Source organism: Heloderma suspectum, chromosome 4 (assembly GCF_057233095.1).
Source record: "Heloderma suspectum isolate Gila_16-S chromosome 4, 16-S_ref, whole genome shotgun sequence".
NCBI classification, from domain to species: domain Eukaryota; kingdom Metazoa; phylum Chordata; class Lepidosauria; order Squamata; family Helodermatidae; genus Heloderma; species Heloderma suspectum.
Window position 1 is genome coordinate 201747156 of NC_139461.1, and position 25607 is coordinate 201772762.

Here is a 25607-nt window from a genome sequence, read left to right on the forward strand (position 1 = left end):
GGAAAGAGAATCTGATCTATTATGATTTATTTATTATATATTTAATCCATCCAATAAGCAGTGCTCTGGGCAGATGAAATTATGTAATTCAGCAAGCAGTGATGTTCTGCACATTTAGCAGATGTTTACGAGGATGAAACTTCAACACACTGAAAGATAAGAAAGCTTCATTTTCACAGATTTAGGCTTAGAGTACACAGTTGGGTGTGTCCAATTTTTCAACTCAGGTTATTGTCTTGAACAAGCAGGTATTGCTGATTTCCAAGGTACTTGAACCAGCAAGGTCTGCTGAATCCCGAAGTGTTTCAGTCACCATACCATAAGATATCATATACACTCACTATCTTGTTATGTTCAGCCATTACCTGTTTTTGCAGACAACTTCAGTCCCTCACCACTTATGTATATTAGAAATGATATCCCTGCTATACATCACTAGGATGACAGAAATCCCCCAGCCATTTTTCCAGAGATTCCTTCTCTCTTTCAACTTATTTCAACTGAACACACACACAAATGAAATTTGTAGAGTGTTGAGGAGGTGATAGTCCAGTATTACCATTGTGTCCATAGATGAATGCTGCCATCTTTACAGATGTGATATTTATAGATGCTATCCACTTAATAGTGTTTTCCCCTTAATGCTCAAAACACTTCATATACACAATCAGGTATTAAGCTAAAAGCAACAGTCCAAATCCAACTTGAATAAAAAATAAATAAAAGCATAACATGGCTACTACTGAGTGAGAAAGTCTGATTAAGTAAAAATAACTTATGTAATCTTGTACTATTCTAGGTCTTACACTGTAGGGCCTACAAACCAATTACTGCTTTGATTACTAGGAAAACGTAACACAAAAAGCACAGGTAGCCATGTTGGCCTTAAGAAAAATATCAAAATCCATATGGAAGGGTATAACGAAACCACTTTTTGTTGGTTTGTCACATTCTGTATGCTGGCTATTATGAATTAGCAAAACAGTTTTTATCCTGATAAGACAAGTAGAGAGAAGGCTTGGATATTGCAATAATTTAGGGGGAGGTAAAATGTTTTGGTGCCCAGTCAATAAGGCACATGAAATTTTTTTCTGTTCCTAATATGCAAGTAAGATTGATAATATCAGGTTTTTTATGCCAAATGTTTTGTTGATAAATTGCAATAATAACTCGATTGCTAATATGAAGATATTTTCTTAATATCAATGGATGAACATAGTGTGGGGGGGGAAACCCTGAAGATGTCAAGGAAAGGTAAATGTAATCCTTCTAAGTAAGTGATATATAGTTTGCATAGCAATCACAAAAAAATGAAAAACAAAAGTTAACTTAGCATAGCATTGCCAAGAACAAAAGTGCATTCAGAATTATTATTTCAAATGCCTTTGATTCAAAGTTGGTGAAAACGTACTTACATTAAATTTGTATCTTTAAATGTAACTTTGAGAAAATTGTATATGCTCTGTAAAAACTGAGCCGCCTGATACACAGGCAATTTTACTTGTAGGTGTCCATGGTTCAGTGTGATGCTTGAATTGAGCCATTACACTTAGTTAACTTTTGTTCCTCATAAAGCACTCACATCAAAAGTGCATTTACTAATGCAAACACAGATCTTACCCCTGTGAATACTGATCTTCAATCATCATCTTGACAATTGAATTTTCCCTTTCCCCTCTTCCAAAATTCCAAGAATTTTCCCAAATGAGTCAAAGCAACTGAGAAGCATTTACATATCAAACATCAACCAAATGCTTACCCACAACTCTCTCTTGCTCAGTTATCCTGAGTGTAAAATAAATTTGCTATGCACTGTTTTGAACACTAGTTTTCCCAACTCCTATACAGTCTGATTATTATTAATTAAATAACTTAGAAGTGGTATCTTAGTTTAACAATTTGGCAGACAGCGTCGAGTTTCTGATGATGAGCGGGGCGGGGGGAAACACAGCATCAGTTGTTTCCCCTGCCCATGCCAGTTGTGTGACTGCGGTTATCCTAATTACAGGCGCAACGCCGCGGGTTGCCATGTTGTTCGAACCTGGCGTGCAGTGTGGGCGTAGTGCGTTTTCACTCACGGTACAACCCATTCGGCAAGCTACAGGTTGTAGGGTGGGTGAAAATGTATTACTCTCATGCCACACACCGGGTTTGGACGATGCAGTGCGGGTAATTAGGGTAATCCCAGTCCTGCAACCGGCATGTGCGTGGGTGGGGGGAAAACAACTGACGCTGTGTTGTCGCCCCCGCTGATCGTCTGAACGAGCCCAGCGACTCAAATACTTCTTCTTGTTTGAGAGCAACACAGAAGAAAGCATTTTCACACATCCTGGCAAATGAGTCTCTGTGGGTAATGGTGTCCTCAAGAGGGCCTGTCGTACAGATTTGAACGAGCAGATTTGAACGGGCAGGTTAATAACAACCAGGCAGGCAATCCAAGCTTCTAGGGGGAGTCCGAAATTCAGACTAAAAAGTGAAGGCAATTACCATAATAGCAATACACAGTCTGTGTATTAATCTCAAGCTTAATGCAGTCTTCCCCAACTGGGTGCCTTCCAGATATTTTTTACTTCAGTTCCCAGTCACAGCCAACTTTGCCAATGGTCAGAAATGGTGGGGGTTGTAGTCCAAAACATCTAGAGGGGCTACATTGGGGAAGGCAAGCTTAATAAGATGAGATATGAATGGGCTTCATGGCCTGAACACAGCTGCTTTACTCCTGCCTGCACGCAAGTGAGTGAATAAGCCAGGACGTCTTAGTTAAACTAGAATTTCCTGTTATGTCCGAACCAGGAAGCTATGGTTAACAGCTTCTCAACAAGCCAGGGTATTAAGCCATAGTTTAAAGTTGGCTTAATATTCAGGCTTGTACACAAGCCATTAACCATTTTTTCCAGTTCAGACTTTAACAGGATACTAAAGTTACTTGAAGAAGTTCTGGGCCGGTTCACACATCACGGTAAACCAGAATTGCTGAGAATTCTGAGGGTTTGTTCTTGACTTATGATTGTGGCTTGAAAGGAGAGCAAAAAGCCAGAGATCCTGGTTCGGACGTAATACTAAACAAACCAAAGACAGAGATTCCCTGGTTTGTTTAGCCACTCCCACCTGACCAGGAGTGACTGAGCAGCATGCACCAGCATGCTTCCTTTTTCACAGTAAGCTGGACTTCTCAGCATATCTGACTTCCCATGATATATGAACTGCCTTCCGGCCTTTTTCCGAGCGCACGAGCCTCATGGCTGAATATGGGGCCATGAGGCTCATTCGTATCTCAGCTTATTAATCTGAGATATAATCATCCAAATGTCAGTGCTGGCTGAAGTCCTGGCTCACAAAACAGCTTTCATTTACAGTAAGGTACCAGGTTTGTCCTTAAGTCATATTTGTCAACCAATAATCTGATCAATTCTTGGCACCTGGCACCGTAGCGCCTGGTTTTATGGTGAAGTCTATGCTACTGTCCAAAACCACTGTCAAGTTCAGAATGAACTGTGATTCATATACTCAGGAAGTAAAATTGAACACTTGGCAACTTGCTAGAAATCTAGCATTCTGTAGCTCTTCCAAATATCTGATACTGCCTATACAAAGACAGTGTTGAAAATATCTGCAAACTCATGCTCCTCTGTCAGTTTTTTCTGAACCGCATAAAGAGATCATCCACCAACTGCTAATATGCAGTGTAAAATGACTGGGGGTAGGTGGGGTCAAAATTTGTGGTACCTCCCCTGCTGGAGAAAGATTACCACAGAGTTGAAAGCATTCCAAAACTGCAGCACTAAACTGAACCAATCTCCATTTAAAATAAGAGTCTCAAATTTCCACCTGCTAGCAAGACTATGCAAAACCTGCAGTCCGAGATTGATCCTAGAGAATGCAGCAGAGTGACTGCTTAGATCACTATTTTATCTGACCTGTTTATCTAATTTATTCATCACAAGGAACAACCTAGCAGAGAAACTTTATGTTTTATGGTATCTACTGTGAAAAATGGGAATAATGAAAACTTCAAATTCAGATGAATATTCTATTAAGAAAGCTATCCAAATATACTTACATTTGCAGATTTCTGTCTGCATAAGCAATGCCCTTGCTACAGAACCAAGAAATTTGAGAAAGAGGAGCACTGCATGACTAGCTCCATACATTAAGCAGGGCTTTGGGTTGGAATTTCTTGAAGAGGAGCCCTTTTTTCTCCCATCACATTGAAAACTACCTTCAAAACTCATGGATACAAAGGGGAGGGGGGTGAAGGTCTCGTGCTGAAAAACCAAGTAAAAATTCCCACTAAGCACAGGTAATAAAGTTGAAGTGCCTCAAGTATCTCTCTGGATGGTGGTCACATTACTTTAGGTGGAGTCTCTTTAATTGCTCTTTTTACCACATTCATTCTGATAGTACTTCAAGGAGACACTGTTAACTTTTATTTGGTCAAAATAATTTTGAAAAATCGCAGGAACAGTAGTATATATGGAACCAAACATAAGAGGTCACCAACCTCATATTCCCTAAATATTTATTTATAGTAGTTCTCAGGGTTCTCTGGGTGACATACATCAAAACATTATAGTATAATAAACACCTATAAAATACAAATACATTATAAAATTAACAGCAGACATATATAATTTCTGGCCACAAAACATGGAAGGCATGAAGAGAAGATCTCAAAAGAAAGTTAACACATTTTTCAAGACTACCAAGCAAACCACCAGCCTGACTACCAATCAAGAGCACCTGCCTCCTTAAAAATACTCAATGGGGAGGCAATTACTAAAAAAAAAAAAAGGAAAAAAAAGCTTTAATAGTAGTTGAAACCAACAGCTTCTATTAACTTAGATTGGATTCTCACAGCATCCAAAAAGAATTTTAATCTTAATCATTGAGTGAATCCTGGTAAGTTTAAGAAACAGCATTGCTCTTCTGTTTGAAAATATCCCTCAAAAGAAAATCTTGTATTTTAAAGGATCTCTTTGAAATCTGCAAGTAAGGCTACAAAAATAGAAATATATTTTCTACCTCATAGTGTAAGATACCACAAAGACTTTGAATGCTATCCTAATCTTAAGAAAAAGTCTTGATTACTACAGAGGAAGGGGAGAGAGACAACTTGAACCAGCTAATGATTTAGAATTTAATAGGCTATCAAAAATATTCATCATCACTTGCTCCACAGTCAGTGGATGTTTACAAAAATATCCTAAGTGTACTTTAAAGGACTGTGGGAGTGCTGGCAGGGGAAGGGAGAGAAATCCACTCAACATTGAACAACAAGGGTCTAAAGTAGGGATGAGGAACCTATGACTCTTCAGATGGTGTTAGACCACAAATCCCATCATCCCTGACAACTGGCCTCCAGGACTCCCCATCTGGCCCACCATCCTGCCATCTCCCTGGCCACATCACCTGTTGCCTCTTTATGTACCAAGAGAAAAACTGAGCAATCTGGCCATGGAGGGAAAGACAAGATTTCTTTCCCCATGACCAGAATGCCTGCATGTCTCTCTGTATGTGGAGAAAAGGGTAGTCCCTTTTTTCATCCACAGAGAGGAAAACCAAGGGAGGAGGGAAGGGGGGGGGGAGAGAGAGAGAGAGAGAGAGAGAATGGAGAATAGACACAAGGAAAGAAAGAGAAGGACAAAGAGAACATGTTACTTTGTCCACATCCACTTTCGCCACACCCACCTTTGATATGTGGCCCCGCAGATTATGCAGAAACAAATGGATCGCCGCCCGTGCTATAAAAGCTGTTAGAAATTCAGGAACAATTCTACTAATCCCACAGCAACAAGTATTAAAGCAACAGAATGGACTATTCCTAGTTTTGGAAATATCTATTTCCCTGAATAAAAACTGTTAACAAAACTAACTGCAGTCTGCCATTGTTTCCCGCCTCCCAGTTGAGCAGAGCAGAGCAAGCTGCTCCAGGGACTACAGAAGCAGGCAAGCTCCCAGAGAGCGAGCGAACAGGGGGAGCAAACAGGAGTTGGCCAGGGGAGTTGCAGTGGTTGAAAAGACAAAGGAGACAGAGGCTAAGAGGTAAGTGGGCTGCAGGAAGCCCAGGGGGCTTGCCCTTTATCCTTCTGATTGGCTGTGAGCTCACCAGGTGCTTCTGAGAGCTCCAACCGAATTGGAGGGGTGTGGCCTGAGTACTCCCAGCAGCTGACTGGGCGGGAAGCTTCAGTCTGTTTCCCACCTCCCAGCTGAGCAGAGCAGAGCAAGCTGCTCCAGCTGGTCCAGGGACTACAGAAGCAGGCAAGCTCCCAGAGAGCGAGCGGGCAGGGGGAGCAAACAGGAGTTGGCCAGGGGAGTTCGGCAGGAGAGGTCAAGGGGGAGGCCCCTAACATAATTTTTATTTTTAACTAACTTTTTCCCATTTATTTGTCTTGTAACACACACTTTCACACCAGTGGGACTCTGCTTTTAACCTCTACTGAGTAGAGGAGCAGGCACAGGCTAGTCTAGAACAATCACAAAGCTAGACACAAAAAGGGAAAAGAGGCTATGGAAGGACAAGCCTCTCCAGTGGTGGTGACCTGCAAGGTGTGTGCAATGTTTGTTTTCTTGCCTGAGAACAACATGGCCTACACCTGCAACAAGTGCAAGTTGATCTCGCCGCTGGAAGAAAAAGTAAGTGGACTGGAGCAGCGACTGTCGAAACTCCGGAGAATAAGAGAACACGAACAGTTTTTGGACAGAATGGGGGAACTACAGCAGCAAAGGGAAGACCAGAAGCTTGAAGAGCAACAGCAAGATGAGGCAGTGGGAAATGCTGAGGTGAAGAAAAATGCAGTAGAGGATACTCCTTGGAAAAGGGTGACAGTTAGGAGAAGAAGAACTAGACGCCACTCTACACCAGTGGAGCTGTGGAACCGATTCCAGGTACTTGCGGATGAGACTGGAGGACAGCCTGCAAAGGAAGAATCACAGGGGAACCTGCATGAGAGTGAGCAAGAGGCTGAAGGTCAGTCAAACAGAGGCGATGAAACCCAGGCCTACAAGAAGAAAAAGAGAAGAGTGGTAGTAGTGGGAGACTCCTTGCTGCGTGGGATCGAGACCCAAGTATGTCGCGAAGACCGGTGGACTCGCCAGGTATGTTGTCTACCGGGAGGACAGATTAGAGACATGACTGAAAGGTTGCCTGCACTCATAAAGCCCACTGACAGGTATCCCTTTCTTCTCATCCATGTGGGAACAAATGATACTGCCAAGCGGAGCTACGAAGAGATCACATCAGACTTTGAAGCTTTGGGAAGGAAACTCAAGAACTTTGGGGCCCAGATAGTTTTCTCATCCATCCTTCCAGTAGTTAGAAGCGGGATAGAAAGGGAACGAAAAATACTCTGGGTGAATGACTGGCTACAAAGGTGGTGCCGACAAGAGAGATTTGGATTCTGGGACCACGGGCTATACTTCCTGGAAGATGGGCTGTTGGCTAGGGATGGGTTGCACCTCACAAAGGATGGGAAGAATGTGTTTGGCCACAGCATGAAGAACTTCATCAGGAGGGCTTTAAACTGAATCCTACGGGGAAGGGAGATGTAATGTTGGGGGTAACAATGGACGTAGGCCCATGCACTGCAATGGAGAGAACAGCTCTGATAGCGCCCAATAATAGTCTTCAGACACATGTAGGAAGAAAGCCAGACTATGAAGCACGTGGTCTTCGATGTCTATATACTAATGCCCAGAGTATGGGAAACAAACAGAACAAACTTGAACTCTTAATACAGGAGGGAAATTATGACCTGATAGGCATAACTGACACTTGGTGGGATGACTCTCATGACTGGAATACAGCAATTGAAGGATATAACTTGTTCAAAAAGAACAGGAGGAACAGAAAGGGAGGTGGGGTTGCACTGTATGTGAAAAATACATATCTCTGCACAGAAATACAGGAGGAGGAGCTTGGTAGCCCTATCGAGAGCATCTGGGTTGAAATAAATGGAGCAAAGAATAAAAGGAACCTGGTGGTCAGAGTCTACTACCGGCCACCCAATCAAGGAGAAGACAAGGATGAAACTTTTGAAAAGCAAATAGCCAATGTTTTAAGGAAGCATGATACAGTAGTAATGGGGGACTTCAATTTCCCCGATATTTGTTGGGAGACAAATTCTGCAAAACATGGCCCCTCCAGGAAATTCCTGACTTGTGTGGCGGATAACTTCCTCCTACAGAAAGTAGAGGAAGGAACTAGAGGATCGGCTATCCTTGACTTGATCCTAACCAACAGAGATGACTTAGTGGATAAAGTAGAAGTTACACGAACTCTGGGGGAAAGCGACCATGTTGTACTTGAGTTCTTGGTTCTACGGGAAGCAAAAGCTGAGTGTAGTCAAACGCGTACCCTGGATTTTAGGAAAGCTGATATTCATAAACTCAGAACAATGATCAGTAAGGTCCCATGGCAAGCGACGCTAACGAGAAAAGGAGTCCAAGATGGGTGGGAGCTTTTAAAAAAGGAAATTCTCAAGGCACAATCACAAACAATTCCAACAAGAAGAAAAGGTGGAAGACAACAGAAGAAGCCAATGTGGCTTCACAAAAAGCTTAGGGATGACCTGAAAACAAAAAAGGACACATATAGGAAGTGGAAAGAAGGCCAAGTAACAAAGGAAGAGCACAGGCAGATAGCACAGAATTGCAGGGATGGCGTCAGGAAGGCTAAAACTGAGAATGAGCTGAGGTTAGCAAGGGATGCTAAAAACAACAAAAAGGCTTTCTTCAGCTACGTGCATAGTAAAAGGCAAAGGAAAGAAATGATGGTTCAGGTATTAAATAAGGATGGCAAAACGATAACAGATGGCAAAGAAAAGGCAGAGGTGCTTAATTCCTACTTTGGCTCAGTCTTCTCCCCAAAAGAGGGTCTATGACCCCCCTGGCAAAGGCGAAGTACAGGCTGAAGGGGCAGGATTGCAGCTTGAGATCGACAGGCATATGGTCAAGGAACACCTAATTACTTTGAATGGGTTCATATCTCCAGGGCCAGATGAACTGCATCCTAGAGTCATAAAGGAACTGGCAGAAGAACTCTCAGAACCGCTGTCTATTCTCTTTGAGAAATCAGGGAGGACAGGGGAAGTGCCAGATGACTGGAGGAGGGCTAACGTTGTCCCTATCTTCAAAAAGGGTAAGAAGGAGGAACCTGGGAACTACAGACCAGTCAGTCTGACATCAGTCCCTGGGAAAATTCTGGAGCAGATTATAAAGGGATCCATCTGGAAGCTCCTTGACAACAATGCAGTGATTACTCGAAGCCAACATGGATTTGTCAAAAACAAGTCCTGCCAGACAAATCTGATCTCATTTTTTGATCAAGTAACCTCCCTTGTAGACCGTGGGAATGCTGTAGACATCATATTCCTCAACTTCAGCAAAGCTTTCGACAAAGTGCCCCATGATATCCTGATGAGCAAACTAGCTCAAAGTGGGCTAGATGAAACAACGATCCGGTGGATCCACAGTTGGCTACAGAATTGGACTCAAAGAGTGCTGATCAATGGGACCTTCTCAAACTGGGGAGAGTCAAAGTATTCTGAAGTAAAGGTCAATGTCTGGTGCAGACCTTTTCTTACTTTGTACATCTTATGTAGAAGTCTTTAGAAGAAAAATTATAGTGCACAAGAGAACCAGCAAAAGCATATATGGAGGAAGTATTATTTAAAATAGTGGTACAGCTGGTTAAGCAAGTTTCAATGGAAGTATGCATGACTCAGACTGATATTTACGCCACTACAAGTACCACAGAAAATATAGAAATAAGACTTCAGCAGTATAGATACCTTAATGGAAGAAATGACAAAGATGGCAAGCAACATGTGGCAGAGTTAATATACCGTATCAGGCATACATACATGTTTGTGTAAGCCAAAGAAAAATTAAGAATATATTTTAAAGAATAGTGACAGGCATAACATTACTGTTTGTAGGTCTTCCAAATCAAGCACCTTCACACACCAAGATTTACATAGGAAGACAGAAGGAAAACAAAAACATTTGGATAGTTTTGTCCTTTAGAAAAAAATTATCTGCCATCCCGTTTAATTCTTTTTTAATGATAAAAAAAAAATCAAAGTGGCTTTGATTTTGTAATTGTTCTTTTAATTTGAATTGTTAGCCAACTTAGGCATGAGTTGAACAACAAGTTGGAATGATAGGATAAAAAAACTGCTAAAATAAAATATTACAAATAAAAGAAAACTTCCATGAAAGTAAAAGAAGTTCTCACCAAATGCTTCTTCAGCTTAGGCCATATATAAGGGATGTGGGACAGGAAAAGAGGTGAAGCCGATACCACCTGGGTTAGAATATTAAGTGACAGATGGGGAGAAAGCTTGAGAAGCCTAACAAGAATTCTAGCTCATCTCCCCCTTCTGAATCTCCATGTCTATATACGTACCCTCCAAGCAGATAAGCATACATCATCCAAAATATACATGTGATAACCAGAAAAAAATATTTAAAAGGTGCCCATAAGCCAGGAGTGTGCAAAATGCAGTCTATAGGCCACATGCACCCCCCATACATTTTTACAGACTGATGCCCCTAGATCAGTTGTGCATGGCAGCAACAGAAAAGTTACATTTTCACTTTAAAACAAGGTGTGCGGGGAGCAAAGATGCAGCTTTCCCCCCTACTGCTGAAGTGCCAGCAAAATTCAGTGGAAATCCAGGAGCAGCAGGGTGTGTGTGCATGTATGCAGCCCCTGATGGGTTCCAGGGGTCAGACATTGGCCCCCAGTCCTTCCAAAGTTACCTACCCCTGCTATAGGCCTAGTTGAAACAAAATAACCCCCCAACACAAAATTGATCCATCCATTCATTGAATTCTGCCAAATATTGGAAGGAAGTGAAAACACAAGACAATCTCATCAGAAAAAAAATCATTTCCAAAGAAATACTTCATAATGTCATAAAATATTATCTTGTATCACATTTAAGCAATCTGGTGAGACAGAGTGGGAAAGTGGAGATGTTTTGTTTTCTCCATAGATTCCATATAAACCAGTGTTGAAGAATGAGATTCTTATTTAAAATTGGGTAAAAGGGACTAATGACTGATTGATTTCAATAAATTAATGTAATAGTTTTAGATTTTAACTTCCCCTTACCACCACAGAAATAAGAAGAAATAGCCATGAATTCTTTTGAATACTACTTATTTTTATTTTAAAGCATTTTTGAATGCTTCAAACCAGGACAGGAAAAAAACAGTTCCAATTTCTATATGCCAGCACCAAGCATTTAGGTGTGGTCAGCTGGGATATTTTCAGCTCTGCTTCAGAATTATTTAACAAACTGGATACATTTTAAGTGATCTCTCTGTCTCTGGTCACTGTGGTCAAAAAGAATAGATGTCCAAACCGGCTGGACAAGAATCCGTTTTCCCCATTGTACTTGTTTAAGTGCACAAACAGTGCAATTTGTTATTTTCACAGGAGGCAAAATAAAGCATGTTTATGAACTAAATGCACCACCATGTCCTACGGAACCAGGAAACAAGTAAAAAGGTCTTGTAATTCAAGTAACTCCTGCATCAATGAAATTCAAGGCAGACTATTCCAATGCCATACTTATAGATCAGGAGAAGAAGTTTACTATGGTGCAGGAAGATTGGGGTGCCTAGAGTAATAGCCACAAATGTCATACTCTTAAGTCCCCACATCTTCAGATATGTCAGTAGGTTGGAAGACAGTCAAGATTACCTTAGGGCAAACTGTCTGGCATAGACCTAATCCTCCTTCAAAATTCATCACAGAATTCATCCCTACTGCTTCTTCTCAATTTTTTTAGCCACAGCAAGAAGGAGTTACATCCGTTACTCCACCTCTTCTGGCCACCTTATCATACACAAGTCTCTTGCAGTGACAGATGGGCACATAGCCAGTTGGTTATGCATGAAATTACTTCCTCATATGCTCCTTATCACTGTAAAATATGCTCCATGCAGCTCATTAATGGGCTCTAATGCTAGCACACTTGCAACCTCACCACAACAGGAATTCTTATGGTTCCTGATTCATGACAAGTTGTCAGTAATATGTCCATAGAAGTCGGTTTAGTGAAGTGTTTCACCTCACTCAGGTTTAGGGGGAAAGGATACAAGAAAACATTTGATCTATGTTGAATGTAAATTCAACATTTCAACATACCCAGGGAATGTTCAAGAAATCTACAAAGAGAATATACCTTTAGGTATTCTCACAGAGACAAGAAAGTTATTTCATTCAGATTTCTTTCCTAGTTTGTTCCAAAGTGGGTTATAATTAATTATCCTATATTTATCCTTATGTATGAGGGAGGTTACCTTGACTACCCTCAGCCTCAAAAGCTTCATGACTGAGAAAATCATGGCAAGTTTTGGCTTCTTGATTGTCCCTTTAAACACTTTTCCACAGACTAAACAAAAATGGAGTCTGAAGTATATAACTGATCATCCACTTGGGAATATATTTATTGATGTATAAAATGACATAGATTTGGTATGGATAATCATCTCTTACTCACTGCCAATTCAGGCACCTGTATGCATACAAATACTTACTCTAATGATATCCAATAATAGAATAATAAAAATAAAGACAATGGCTTGGATTCAGAAATATCTTGCACAAGCAGAAAGGCATTTCCATTTGTGCAAGGCAGTCCCACCTAATTCTATCTTTCTGTCCGGGTACAGCCTCCTGTGCCCCCATCATGTGCCATTCCAGAGTCTCTCAACCCTCAGAAGCAGCTTTGGGGGGAGGGGCTGTACTGCCAGGAAAACCTACTCCTCGATCTTTGGATCTCACCCATTCAGGGAGGAACATTTCTCTTTTGACAGAAGAAACTATGCAATAATAGCATACACACACACAAAAGAAAGTGAAAATTCCAACAGTTAATTCTGAGTAGTTAGTTAACTTTAGCCACTTTATATACTTTCTTAATTGGCAGAAAAGCATCCGTTTGGCTTAACAGTATTTACGATAGTAAGCCACAGCCACTAAAGATTGAAAGATAGGAAAGCTTATTTCAAATATCCAGCTAGTTTAGTGAAATACCACTAAAATTCATTTTTACTAGTACCTCTACCATTTGTAAAAGCATTATTTGAAGAGTGGAATGTGACAAATTTAAAGTTCCATCACAATTAGGGCTTAGAGTGCTTTTTAATTCAGAGATCCAATTAATGTGAGCTATTAAAAGGTGGCAATCTTTTTTGGCTTATTCAGGACTGATACCACCTGCTAGACAGTAATGACCAATCACAGGGTTGGATCTCTTCTGCAGACCAAAGATCTCCTTCTGTTCACAGGAGGGAATTCAATCCAGTTGAAGCTTCTGCTGGAAGAGGGATAGGAGACAATTTTTGCCAATTTCTCTCTTTGCTGCAGCTCCCTGAACCACCCACCCACTATTCCATATGGTCCTCCAAACCCCTGAAGCAGATTTTTGTGGATGCAAGGGTCAGCAGGGGGAAAAGGATACAGATAAAAACTGCCTCCCTCCTCTGTTGCTAGCAAAAGCATTCCATGAACAGAACTCCACTGAAGGGATGTTTTCAGCCAATGGAGTATTAATTAGGATCCAAGCCATAGGATTACATTTACAGACTTCTCCAATGAGGCCTTCAAGAATTTACAGTAAATGTGTCCTGGGAAGCTGTTCCTATTAATGCTCATTCACAATCTGTGTGCTTAAAATAGCTCAGCAGCACTTCTTGATTTAAAATATTCAGTATAATAAATGAATTAAAGTATATGAAATCCTACTATTAAGAACAGTAAATGAGAAGTACAACTGATACATTTTTTTCTCAAGGTTGGTAATTTTCAAATCACAAAATTAGAAGAGACAATTGCCATCTTGGGGCTAAAATTCAGCCTATCAAACAAACAAACTTCGCTATCAAAAAAAACATGTCTCCATTAAAGGAGATTACAGAGCTCTACATGGGCAACAGTTCAAGAATGCTACAGCAGTAGTTAGGCATGTCTGATTTACACTACTCTTACTTTTCCAGTACTGCTGCTAACTTTAGAACATATCAAAAGCCAATGCAAGTTTTAAAATACCAGTTAATTCTAGAAGAACTTGTCATGAATTAAAATTAGTTACAAAACTGCCTAAATTATATGTGTATGAATTGTTCTCTACCTCTCCAGCCCTTCTATAATGTGCCTTATGTTAATTAATGTTTTACTGTATATACCTGTTAGTCTCTATTTTCCTCTATTTCACATTCCATTCTCTTTAAAAATAAAACCCCTAAGCAACAAAAAGACAGAGAGAGAGATAGTACCTATGCTAAAATGTGATGCCCTCAGTGCAGGGGACAGAACTATGACTAATCTCAATGTGGGAAGGATTCCAGACATGAGGGATCCACGTCCTGTTCTCTACTCTACCTGAAGTCAGCTAACTTCCCAGTTTATTGGTCAGCTGCTGCTATTGCTGAAGAGCAAGTGCATATTTTCTCAATGCTGTAATACACTCTAGAGGAGGGGTGGCCTGCTTGTGGCCCTCTAGATATTTTGGCCTACAACTCCCATCAGCCTATGCCACATAGCCAATGGTAAAGGATGATGGAAGTTTTAGGCCAAAACATCTGGAGGGCACAAGTTGCCCACCCCTGTTCTAGATTAATATTTCACTCTTGCACTGAATACCGAAGGTCCTAATTCGAAGAGACACGAGGCAAACTTTATACATGTAGGACCTCTGAATCATATCCTTCCCAAAGCAGCCCACCACAACACTCAACAAGCCAACCACCCAAACATAGGGGGGTTTCAGAAATGAGACTGAACAAACAAAATAAAAGAAAAAGTATTTAAAAAGAAAAAGAAAAAAAGAAATGAGACTGAACAAGAACATAGGGAGCTGCCTTATACTGAGTCAGACCACTGGTCCTTCCATCCCAGATTGTTTAGACTGACTGGCAGTGGTTCTCCAGGGTTTCAAGCAGAAGTTTTTGTAACCCCACCTGGAGATGCTGGGGATTAAACTCAGGGCTTTCTGCGTACAAAGCAGGTGTTCTACCACTGAGCCACAGCCCCCGCACCCCCAAATGCAGCACAGGGAACTGCTTTTGGAAGAAGAATGCAAAAGTGTTAGATAAAGCAGAAGCACGTGGTACACAGGTGTATAACTGTAGGTTTCAATATACAAATCTTGTCCAAAGTTCTAAATTTTTTACTGTACTCTCAGTCTCAAAATTTTTGATGCTGTCCTTTAAGAGGCTAGAAAATGACCATCCATCTGGGAGCTGCAGAGGGTGTGGGAAATCCCACACAATACCAAGGCAAGCCATCCCTTCTGTTTTGGGGTGGAGATGGGAGAGAATTATCAGGCCGGTGTAGAGCCATGACATGCCTTTGCATCCCCTCTCCAGCTTGGAGCTGGACAGGAATTCAGATTTTGTGGAGCTGAATCAATCACAGAGACTAACAACCTGCAGCCTTCTTCTCAGCCTTGGAACTAGGGAAGAAACTGGGATCACCATGCAACTGCTAGGATGATCCCTGACCACTTCTGCAGTTCCAAGATTTAAAGGAAGGCTGGTTGCTCACCATGCTTGCCAGACAGTGGCAGCGGCATTCACAACAGTGAGAAAAAAACATCACTGCCTAACCAGTTCTTTTCCATCAGTCCGCCTGCCTGGAATTCATCCTCATCCACCAAGTAAAACTTGCAAGTGCTTAAGGGCGCAATCCTATCAAGATAGGCGGCTGCCTCCGAACTCAGAGGCAACTGCCTATCCAATGCACGGCAGGAGCAGCGTGGAGGGGATCATCCCCTCTGCACTTCAGCTGCCCTGCATTTGCAGCCAGACAGTTGATTCCAGCTGTCTAGACATGGGAAGTCAGAGCAGGTGGGGGGGGTGGACGTCGGACGACACATAGGAAGCATGGGAACAGCACATCCGCCCTCCCCGCCCCCAGGAACGCCCCATTTTCACCACTCCAAGTTCCTCTTCCAAGTGCAGAGCACGGGGCCGATCCGCGCTGCCTACGAGGCAGTGTGGGAGGTGGTGGAGGTCAGTTCTCAGAGAACCGACCTATCCTATTGCCGTCTAGCCACTGACTGGTGGCTAGAGATTTTGCCCCAAAAGACACAAAAAAGACCAGTTCAGATATTGGTTCCTGTGCACATATTTGTTTGATAAACTTTTGGCTCAAACTTGCCTTTTTCCCTACAGGATTGGCCCCACTGACCCTAATAAATGCTTTTCAATCAACCTGGTGACAAGAGAAACCACTGACTTACAGGTTTACAATTGGCAGTTTAATAATCCTTGGATATTTTAAAGTGAAACTATTAAACAACGAATATGGAACACAAAGCTACAGAACTATTTAAGTACAGTCACAAAATAGCCCTTCCCTGGAAATAAGGTACCCTTCATGGATCACTGCCTTGTTGTGGTGAAGGGGCTTGCGTAACTCAGTGAAGCCATAAGCTATGCCGTGCAGGGCCACTCAAGACAGACAGGTCACGACGGAGAGTTCTGACAAAACGTGGTCCACTGGAGAAGGAAATGGCAACCCACTTCAGTATTCTTGCCAAGAAAACCCCATGGAATGTATCACAAGGCTAAAAGAGATGACGCCGGAAGATGAGCCCCTCAGGTTGGAAGGTGTCCTGAAGCAGAGGGAATTTCCAAGTAGCACCAGAAAGAGTGAAGTGGCTGGGCCAAAGCCGAAAGGACTCTCAGCTGTGGATGTGTCTGGTGGTGAAAAGAAAGTCCGATGCTGTAAAGAACAATATTGTTTAGGAACCTGGAATGTAAGATCAATGAATCAAGGTAAGCTGGAGGTGGTCAAACATGAGATGGAAAGATTGAACATCGACATCTTGGGAATCAGTGAACTAAGATGGACAGGCATGGGCGAATTTAATTCAGGTGACCATCATATCTACTACTGTGGGCAAGAATCCCTGAGAAGAAATGGAGTAGCACTCATAGCCAATAAAAGGATGGCAAAAGCAGTACTGGGGTACAATCTCAAAAACGATAGAATGATCTCAGTACGAATCCAAGGCAAACCATTCAACATCACAGTAATTCAAGTCTATGCCCCAACCACTGAGGCCGAAGAAGCTGAGGTTGATCGGTTCTATGAAGACCTACAACACCTTCTAGAACTAACACCAAAAAAAGACGTCCTCTTCATCATAGGCGATTGGAATGCTAAAGTAGGAAGTCAAGAAATCACCGGGATAACAGGCAAGCATGGCCTTGGTGTACAAAATGAAGCAGGACAAAGGCTAATAGAGTTTTGCCAAGAGAACATGCTGCTCATAGCAAACACTCTTTTCCAACAGCACAAGAGGCGACTCTACACATGGACATCACCAGATGGCCAATATCGAAATCAGATTGATTATGTCCTTTGCAGCCAAAGATGGAGAAGCTCTATACAGTCAGTAAAAACAAGACCTGGAGCTGACTGTGGCTCAGATCATGAGTTTCTTGTTGCAAAATTTCGGCGTAAATTGAAGAACGTAGGGAAAACCACTACACCATTCAGGTATGACCTAAATCATATCCCTTATGAATATACAGTGGAGGTGAGGAATAGATTTCAGGGATTAGACCTGATAGACAGAGTGCCTGAGGAACGATGGACGGAGGTCCGTAACGTTGTTCAGGAGGAAGCAACGAAATCCATCCCAAAGAAAAAGAAATGCAAGAAAGCCAAGTGGATGTCTGATGAGGCTTTACAAGTAGCTGAGGAAAGAAGGGAAGCGAAAAGCAAGGGAGAAAGGGGAAGATATATCCAACTGAATGCAGAGTTTCAGAGAACAGCAAGGAGAGTCAAGAAGGCCTTCTTAAATGAACAATGCAAAGAAATCGAGGAAAACAACAGAATGGGAAAGACTAGAGATCTCTTCAAGAAAATCGGAGATCTCAAGGGAACATTTTGTGCAAAGACAGGCATGATAAAGAACAAAGAAGGCAGGGACCTAACAGAAGCAGATGAGACTAAGAAGAGGTGGAAAGAATACACAGAAGAACTATACAGGAAAGATCTGTATGTCCCTGATAGCCATGACAGTGCGGTCACTGAACTTGACAGACATCCTAGAGAGTGAAGTCAAGTGGGCCTTAGGAAGCATTACTAACAACAAAGCTAGCGGAGATGACAGTATTCCAGCTGAGCTATTTAAAATCCTAAAAGATGATGCTGTTAAAGTGCTGCACTCAATATGCCAACAAATTTGGAACATTCAACAGTGGCCACAAGACTGGAAAAGGTCAGTTTACATTCCAATTCCAAAGAAGGGCAATGCCAAAGAGTGTTCAGACTACCGTACAATTGCGCTCATTTCACATGCCAGCAAGGTGATGCTCAAAATCCTACAAGCTAGGCTTCAGCAGTATGTGAACCAAGAACTACCGGAAGTACAAGCTGGGTTTCAAAGAGGCAGAGGAACTAGAGATCAAATCGCCAGCATTCACTGGATCATGGAGAAAGCAAGAGAATTCCAGAAAAATGTCTATTTCTGCTTCATTGACTACACTAAAGCCTTTGATTGTGTGGATCACAACAAACTGTGGCAAATTCTTGAAGAGATGGGAGTACCAGACCACCTTACCTGTCTCCTGAGAAACCTGTATGAGGGTCAAGAAGCAACAGTAAGAACCGGACATGGAACAACCGATTGGTTCAAAATTGGAAAAGGAGTACGACAAGGCTGCATATTGTCACCCTGCTTATTTAACTTATATGCAGAGTACATCATGAGAAACGCCGGGTTGGATGAATCACAGGTCGGAATTAAGATTGCTGGGAGAATTATCAACAACCTCAGATACGCAGACGATACCACCCTAATGGCAGAAAGCGAAGAGGATCTAAAGAGCCTCTTGTTGAGCATGAAAGTGGAAAGTGCAAAAGCTGGTTTGAAACTCAACATTAAAAAAACGAAGATCATGTCATCTGGCCCCATCACTTCCTGGCATATAGAAGGGGAAGAAATGGAAGCAGTGACAGATTTTATTTTCTTGGGCTCCAAGATCACCACAGACAGTGACTGTAGCCATGAAATTAAAAGACGCTTCCTCCTTGGGAGGAAAGCTATGGCAAACCTAGACAGCATAGTAAGAAGCAGAGACATCACCTTGCTGACAAAGGTCTGTATAATCAAAGCTATGGTTTTCCCAGTAGCAACATATGGCTGTGAGAGCTGGACTATAAGGAAGGCTGAGCGCCAAAGAATTGATGCTTTTGAACTGTGGTGCTGGAGAAGACTCTTACGAGTCCCCTGGACTGCAAGGAAGTCAAATCAGTCAATCCTAAAGGAAATCAACCCTGAGTGCTCATTGGAAGGACAGATCCTGAAGCTGAAGCTCAAATATTTTGGCCACCTAATGCGAAGAGAAAAGTCACTGAAAAAGACCCTGATGCTGGGAACGATTGAAGGCAAAAGGAGAAGGGGACGGCAGAGGATGAGATGGCTAGATAGCATCACCAATGCAATGAATATGAACGTGAGCACACTCTGGGAGAGAGCGGAGGACAGGAAGGCCTGGTGTGCTATGGTCCATGGGGTCACGAAGAGTCGGACGCGACTTAACGACTGAACAAACAAGGAAATAAGGTACTTTGAGCTTACAAATGATATGACTAATTTAAAACAATCTTCAAATTTAGAAAAGACTTTACATTAGCTCGATTTAATGTTTTACCATCAATGCTTTTAGAAGGAAGCTATCAAAAAGTTCTATACCATGAATGTACATGCCTCTGTGATGGAAATGAAGTGGAAACTGTTGGGCATGTTCTATTATATTGTTCTTTTTATCGAGACATTTGCTGTGCTTTTATACCTAATTTACAAAAATGCCAGGCAGATCAAATCAATTTTATCTTTCTGTTCTTCTTTCTGATCAGGATCCCCAGATTACAGGCAAGGTGGCCAGGTTTTGTGCAGCTGCTAGTGCTTACCTTAAACTTTTAATAAAATGGTACTGTTTCAACTAGCTAACACTCCAAGGTCATGTTAGTCTTTTTGTGTCTCTGTATAATTATCTAAGTATTGCACATTTTATGTGCTGATCTATGATCATAATAAATTTATCTATCTACTACATTGGTTTAACACCCTACATGTAGCATAGTGGGCGTTGGGATTGTATACTGCCTGCTTTCACACCTAGAGGGGGTCAGGGCCTTTTCAGCTGTGGCCCCATGTTTGTGGAAGTCTATACTAACTGAGATACATTTGGCCCCATCAATTCAGGCCTTCAAACTGGCTTTAAAGATCCTTTTGTTTCAAGTGACACTTAGACAGATATGGGCACTGAGACCTTAAACTGGTTTTTACACAGTTTTGAACTATTTTAAATGTGATTATGCTTGCATGCTATTGTTACTGATAATTTTCTTGTCGGACTTTACTATTTTATGGCATTTTGATTTTGATGATGTATTGTGTTTTATATGTTGGGAGTGCAATGTGAGTGCATGGCTCTGAATGGCGACTTAACAATCTTTAAATAAATAGTCATATGAGATGTGTGCATCTGTGCATATGGCTGTGTGTGCAATTTTCAGTGACTGTCCTTTTCAAAATGAGGAACAAAAGCAAAAACTTCAGATGAACTATAAACACCATCAAATGTAGCTGTTACTGAGAGGCAAACACCTAAATCAGGCCATCTAGTACCTACATGTTAAAATCAGAACTGTGCAACCCTATACAGCTTGGCCTATTTAAAATAGGAAAATTATCTCAAATGTCCATGTTTTGGAGTCAGTACCATTGCCAATGAAAACACCTCCCCTTCCTTTTGGAGCACTTAATTACACTACATGGGACAGTATAAGTAGAGCTATGAAGAACAACCTACCCCATCCAAGAGTTAAAATTATGGGTATGTAATATAGTTAAGTTAATCTACCTAGCAACTCCCCCTCAGGCAATTACTGCCCCAGCAGTAACCCAATTCTTCAGGGAGTTTCCTAGAGCTACACTGAAGGCAACACTCTACTTACAGCTGAACTCTATTGCCCTGAGATACAGATAATTTATAGTGCCCATTCAGAAACCAAGTAGGTTCTATTTCATTTCTCTGTAGTTTTTCCATAAGCTCTATTTATCAAGTATGTGAAATATAACTTTTTCATAGCATTATATGGGCTTGATTTCAGAAAGCTCCTCTACAATCTTTACATAATACATCCATAACTAATCCTGGAAATACACATTGGACTGGTTTGCACGTAATACTAAACCTAGCTTAGTGTTGTGAAGATGAGTAAGCCATGGGCTCAAACACTCCCCCTCCAGCACGGTCATGAGAAGTCTAGAAGCTTTCACTTCCATTTTTTATTAAGTATGGCTAGTCATGTGATTCTAACAGTTTAGAATCTTACCCAACAAACTGTGGTTAATCTTAATTATAGTCAGTGGAAACAAGCCAACTTCAACCCATGGTTTACTAAGCTGGCTTATTTCCACTAACCATAGTTAAAATTAACCACAGTTTAGGGTTTGCACAAGCAGTGATTAATGTAAAACTGAAGCAGAAGCTTCTGATCTCCTTGCAGCCTCACCAGAGGAGGAGTGCGTGAGTCTCAGGCTCGCTGCAACTCGTCCTTGTAATGCTAAACGATGGTTTAGTGTTACATGCAAACTCTCCCAATATGTACATTTAGTTAGTTCCAAAACTGGAAGAAGATTGACTGCACAGAGGGTAAGGGGTAAAAGAGTAATGCATATGCCCATAGGGTTCTCCCTGTCTCCAAAATACAGTTAGGGGATAAGCCTATGTTACATCTGCTGCGTCACCTAAGTGGCTTGAGATATGCTGCGTCCAATATATATTCTCACCATTGTTAATACGCTTTAAAAATAATACCAACTTTGAAAAGATAACATGTTTTGATTTAACCAAAATCTGACATCAAACAAAAAAACAAAACATGTAACCACCAATTCAGGAACTGCTAGAAGGGGTATACCATAACGTTATGTAATTAGTTTGCCGAATGTTAACAGAACAATTGACCGGACATCTATTCAGACGTAGTATCACTCACTATTCCTCCAATATATATTGCATGGGATTTCTGTTTTACTACTAAGGTGAAAGATACACACATCTACTGTGTATGGAAAGCGAGTTCTGTAAGGGCATAATGGATCCCTTTTCTCCTCTACCAGCCCTCAGCTGGCATGAATAGTGTTGACCCTTACTGTACTTTTTATCTTCTGTGAAATTTATATAACTTTTATTATCTTAATGATCAGTGCTAAATTTTCTGAGAGCATTTAATTCCCTTTTTTAAAATTAAGGATAATTACAGAAGTACTGCTCTCTTTCTCTCTTGGTCAGTGCTGGAAAGCTATTTCAGAATCCTGGGAGCCTGGGTAACCATATGCATGCAGGGTTTTGTTGCTTCCCTTTCTACTTTCTGTGCACTATCAAATTCTGGAAAGAATATATGAAAAATACACAGTATGCTTCATTTTGCAACACCATGTGGTATCAAGAAAATTGGCACAAGAATTTCACACCAAATATTTTGACGTTTTCAACAGGACAAAAACAAAACAGACAAAACTATGAAAGCAATACCAACTAGATACAAATAAAAGGTTATTATCTGTCATAAGATGTGGATATGTACTTTATATCTTGGAATAAACTGCCAATTACACCCCAATGGAAGAATGTAATATTACTAACACCATTTAACCACAAGTACTATAACTATATAACAACATCCTACACTGGTTTAAAATTGGTTGACAGTTTACAAAGAACACATAATGTTTCTTCACAGCCTATGGCAGTGATTACACAAGTTTTCAGGCTAGGCTTTGCCCAGCGGTCACTTTCCCATTATACAATATGTTTAAGAATGGAGGAACACTTCACATCCACCATTATATACCCAAGTTGACAGTTAGTGGTAAAAATAGGGATACATTTACAACCACAGCAATTAAGTTACAGTGTTTTATATAAATACTTAAGATGGTGATACCATTTTTACTTATTGAAATTTCTTTTCATTTCATTTACATGTGGGCCATAGGATTTTAAAATGTTTATCTTTATTGTGATACATAGTGTCCTACTGTTGAATTTGAAGAGTAGTTCAAAAGTGTTAGGACAAAGTATGTAATACTGTCTACCCTTACAATCTGATTAAAAAATAAGCTTCCCAAGTCAGAATTTTGCTTTGAACAGAAAACTTATTCACCTAACCCAATAGCAGAAGCTCTCTGGGCACTTCACAAGTTCCGAGTACATGCTGTTGGTTTATGGAACTTGGTGGCAGTTATCATTCCAATACAGAAGTTTCTGTTGTTACATGTCCCTGTAGGGATTATGTATCTTAAGGCCTTATATGGGGGGGTGGGGGGGTGTCACGAAGTGATTGGCAGAAATTAACTTCTGCCACTTCAGAAGGACCACAGCTCAGTGTTAGAGCACATACTTTGTATGTAGAAACTCCAAGGTTTGATCCCTGGCATGTCCAGGTAGGGATGGAAAAATTCCTGCCTGAAACCCTGGAGAGCGGCTGCCAGGCAGCATCGACAATACGGGCTTGACAGACCAGTAGTCTCACTCAGGATAAGGCAAGTTCCTCTGTTCCTAACTTTATGGATAACGAAGGATAGGAGATTCTCTCTGACTAAACCTAGTACTACACACAGTCAGGCATGGCTAAGCCCACCGATTTCAACTTTTAACTCTGCACAGAATCAGGCTGAAAGCTGAGATCCAAAAGGCGCATGAGGAAGGAAACCGCTTTCCTCACACATCCTCTCCACTGCCCAGGTATTAGACATTTGTTTCTTTCTCCACGCAGTGAGTACAACTTGGTCTATGTGCAACAGGCTTTTTAAAAGAAAAAAGAAAAAAAAATAGTCAGGATGAGAAAGAAACAGATTTGTGGGCACCTGCAAGAAGAGCCATTCCTCCATGCAAAGTTAATTCGGGGGCAGATTTTTCACAACTCCCATCGAGAGGTTCCTTCCAGCCACAGCCAAGCTCGGAAACGGGGTGGGGGCTGTCTTTTATAAGCTAAATTTTACTTTCAGCTAAAGAACCGGGAAAAGGAAGGCGGAAAGGAAAACTCCTGGGGTCCACCCACCTCCGGCAGCTTAATCCAGAGAGAGAGAAGCAGCTCCAGCAAAGGAGATTAAACTCGAGGGCAGAGTGTGCGCCAGCCAGGCGAGGAAGGGGGCCTGGAGGGGGGCGGCTCCACCTCCGCAGCAAGGAGGCCAGAGGCTGAAGGGGATGGGAAGGAAGGGTGGCGGCGGGATGGGGAGGGAAGGAAGGAAGGAAGGGGCTCTCCTGGCCGTGGGGATTGGGGGGGGGGAGGATGGGAAGGAAGCGGCCACCAATTTTTCCCCCAATGTTTTCTTTTTTACCTGCTGCAGGTCTGTGAGGAAAATCTCTCTCTCCGCCGCGTTGGACGCCATTGCTGCCGGGTCTGGACTCCGCACCTGGGCGCCGCCGCCGGTGGGAAGGCGGGTCTGGGCCGAGGGGGCTCTCGCTCTCACCGCTCAGGCGGCGGCGGCGGCGGGAGGAGGATGAGAAAGAGGCGGAGAGAAAGCGAGGGGGGAGTGAACCCCCTCTTCTCGCATTCACATGAGGGAGGGGGCTTCGCGTCGGCACGGACGGGCGTCGCGCTCGCTCCCGCCCACCGCCCGCGCGCGCGCGCGCGCCTGCCTGCCTCCCGTTTTTCCCACCCAGCCCGCCACCCTGCGCGGTTCCGCCTCCTCCGCCTTCTCCGCTCGGGCACCTCCTCCTCCGCCGCCGCCGCTCCTTGTCGCTCCCTTTGGCTGTCACCCTGTCGCAAAAGCAGGGCTGCTTTGCGGCTTTTCGGAGCATGTGACTAGGCAGGGAGGAGGCGGAGCGGGTGCTGAGGGAGAGCTTGGAAGAGGCGCTTCCCTGGGCAGCACCTGGAGGCAGGAGGGTCGGGGAGGGGAAGCCCAGCCCAGGGTCATAAGATTGCTTACAAAGGCATACGCGCTTGGAGGAGAGAGGAAAGTTCGACTTTCTCTCCCTCACACACACACACACACCCTTCCTCCCTCGCCCCGACACTGGAGAGTGGAGGATGGAGTTGTCCCACAGCAGCGTTTCCAGATCCGTTGCTAACAGCCCTGGTAGTCAACGTGAATGGAGCCTAATTCAAAAAAGGGGCTTGTGGCACCTTAAGGGCACAATCCTATGCATATTTAGACACGGGGGGAAAGCCCTAACATTCCCAGCACACGCCCGCGAGCATGGGAGTTGCAGGATTTTTTTCTGGCTAAACATCCATAGTCAGAAAAACAATCAAACGTGGCACCCAAACTGCTTTAGGAAGCTGACTTGGATCTTAAGGTAGGTGTACTATTGCCCTGCCATGGTATTGTCTAAACCAGCCTTCTCCAACCTGGGGAAGCCTTCCCCAATCTCAGATGTGTTGGACTACAAGTCCCAATATCCCTACAGCCATTGGATTTGTAGTCCAACATGTCTGGTGGACACCAGGTTGAGGAAGCCTGCTCTGGCAGCGGCAGCTTTTCAGGGTTTCTGCCAGAAGTCTTTCCCAGAGCTCACTGGAGATGCAGAGGATTCAGTATGGGAGTTTCTGCATGCAG

At 42.4% G+C, this 25607-nt stretch overlaps 1 protein-coding gene across 2 annotated transcripts in view; it reads right to left on the bottom strand.

The window, feature by feature from the left end:
* Nucleotides 1–24821, bottom strand: part of PKN2 (protein kinase N2) — a 56499-nt gene extending 31678 nt beyond the window's left edge. For both annotated transcript variants that reach the window (XM_084851985.1, XM_084851984.1), the window contains exon 1: nucleotides 24387–24821. In XM_084851985.1, the coding sequence (XP_084708111.1) occupies nucleotides 24387–24437 (51 nt within the window). In that variant the 5' untranslated portion in view covers nucleotides 24438–24821. The remainder of the gene's footprint in view (nucleotides 1–24386) is intronic.
* Between the last annotated feature and the right edge of the window lie 786 nt (nucleotides 24822–25607).